General features: G+C 44.3%; 1 gene segment (V, D, J or C); it reads left to right on the top strand.

Annotated features, from left to right (window-relative positions):
• Nucleotides 1-899: 899 nt before the first annotated feature.
• LOC109312698 overlaps nt 900-1,959 on the top strand; it is a 3,515-nt gene continuing 2,455 nt past the window's right edge. Inside the window, 1 exon segment of the V gene segment in view lies at nt 900-1,104. Within this exon segment, the coding sequence occupies nt 945-1,104 (160 nt within the window).

The following is a 1,959-nucleotide window of genomic DNA, read 5'->3' as shown; positions in this document are numbered from 1 at the left end:
TTACAGGAAGGAACAGTGGGAAGAGAGTTTACAAAAGGAATAGTGGTCTGAAGGTTTAAGAAAGGTGAGAAGGAACTATTGAAAACCTGCAGACTGATTATACTGTTAAACACAGATTACAAAATGTTGGCAAAGATGTTGGCACAGATAATATGGAACTCCCTGCGAAAGATAAAAAATGAAGGCTAAACGTGTGCAGTGCTGAAGAGAAGAACTGTAGAAATTGAGGCTGATAAGGGACATATTGATATACTGCAATGACAGGAAACTAGCAGTGGCAGTAACAGACCTCGATTTGGAAAAAGCATATGACAAAGTAGCACACGAGTTTTTATTTGGTGTTTTAAGCAGAATGGGGATGCTAGAGCCTTTTATGGGGTAGGTAAAGCTTTTATATAATAACACAGCATGTCAACTCTTAATTCATAGACATCTGAATATAGTTTTTAGGTTCTCAGCAGGAATGGCACTGGGATTTCCACCGTGACCAGCACTGTTCATTTGTGCCATGGAGTCACTAGCACAAAAAATAAGGTGGGACAGAGGGATAAGTGGAATACAGATACTTGGAGGAGATAGAAAAGAAGTGAAGTGTACCTTGTACAGGGATGACATAAATGTAACAATGAGAGAGACACCATCAGCAGAAAGGGTGGTGGAACACAGAGCAGAATATGGGGAAGCAATAGGGGCCAAGCTAAATAGAGCAAAAAGTATGGGTAATGGTAGTGGGAAACCGGGGGACATGAGTTAGCTCAGTACAAATAACAGAAACAGAAATTAAGGTGTTGGGGATCCCACTGGATATGGCAACAAAAGGGGCCAGGGCATGAGAAAAGGTGATAGCTCAGGTGAGATAGATGCTAGGGCTGTGGGCTGGAAGAATGCTGTCCTGTGCAGGTCAAGTCAAGGCAGTCAATGTGCTGCTGCCAGGCATTCGATACATGGGGATAGTGTTTCCCTTGTCATGGAGACAGGTAGTGAAAATCCTGAGAGAGATTTGTGTATTTTCTTGGAGGTCAAAAAGAGGAAGACTGACACAGATGGAACTGTTCACAAAGATGGAGGCAGGAAGATGGGGCATACCAGATGTATGCCAACTATGTGAGTACCATGTGCAGGGGGTATGAGAAGGGGAAGGAAAAGCAGGGTCCTAGAGGGTGCAATCTTAAGGAGGTGGGGATTGTATAGAGGTATTCTGATGAAGCCAGAAGCATGGCAACCATCAGTCCACTGGGCAGGAATGGAGGGCTTTTCAAAGTTTTATAAGGTGGGGGAGGTGGGACCAGAGGTGCTGAAAGACCATAGAAGCTCATAGAGATAATACGGAATTTAAGACGTGGTACTACTGGTATGAAATTTCACAGAAACACAAATGTGGGAGGGGTAGAAGAGGGTGCTAGATAAGCACCTGAAAGGAGAACATGCAGACCTGGCCAGGTTGGCAAACAAGGGGTATCCTGCCAGTAAGGGATGCACAACAGAGATGGCAACTGGCAAGAACACCACGGTGTCTGAGGGTGCAGTGTGGGAAGGAGGAGGCAGTTGAACACCTGTTCTGGGACCTCAGCTTTTTATGGGTTACAAATACCACCCAAAAAACTGATGTCGAAGATGGTGCTATACAGGCTTGCCCCCAAGGGACTGGAAGAAGCAGTGCAAAGCAAATTGTAGTGAGTTTCAAATGGAGTATTTTGAGAGTGCAGAATTTACTGCTGTTTAAAGGGTTAGCTTGCACAGTAAGAGACTGCCTGAAATTGGGACTGTATGAACTGAGATGTTATACCCACCGGCCATGTCTACATGTGCATTTAGGTGTGCCTAATTTTAATGCGTATTAGGTTAATGTGCATTACAGTGGTTTAGGCTCACGTCTATATCTGCACATGTTAAAGCATATTAATGCCATGTGTGTGGACTGGTGTGGGACTAAAGTTAGTCCCAAGTCAGTCCATACAC

The sequence above is a fragment of the Crocodylus porosus genome, unplaced genomic scaffold (genome assembly GCF_001723895.1).
Source record: "Crocodylus porosus isolate Cpor-Errol unplaced genomic scaffold, CroPor_comp1, whole genome shotgun sequence".
In the NCBI taxonomy this organism is placed as follows: Eukaryota; Metazoa; Chordata; order Crocodylia; family Crocodylidae; genus Crocodylus; species Crocodylus porosus.
The sequence above is the reverse complement of the archived record's forward strand: the minus strand, read 5'-3'. Positions and strand labels throughout refer to the sequence as shown.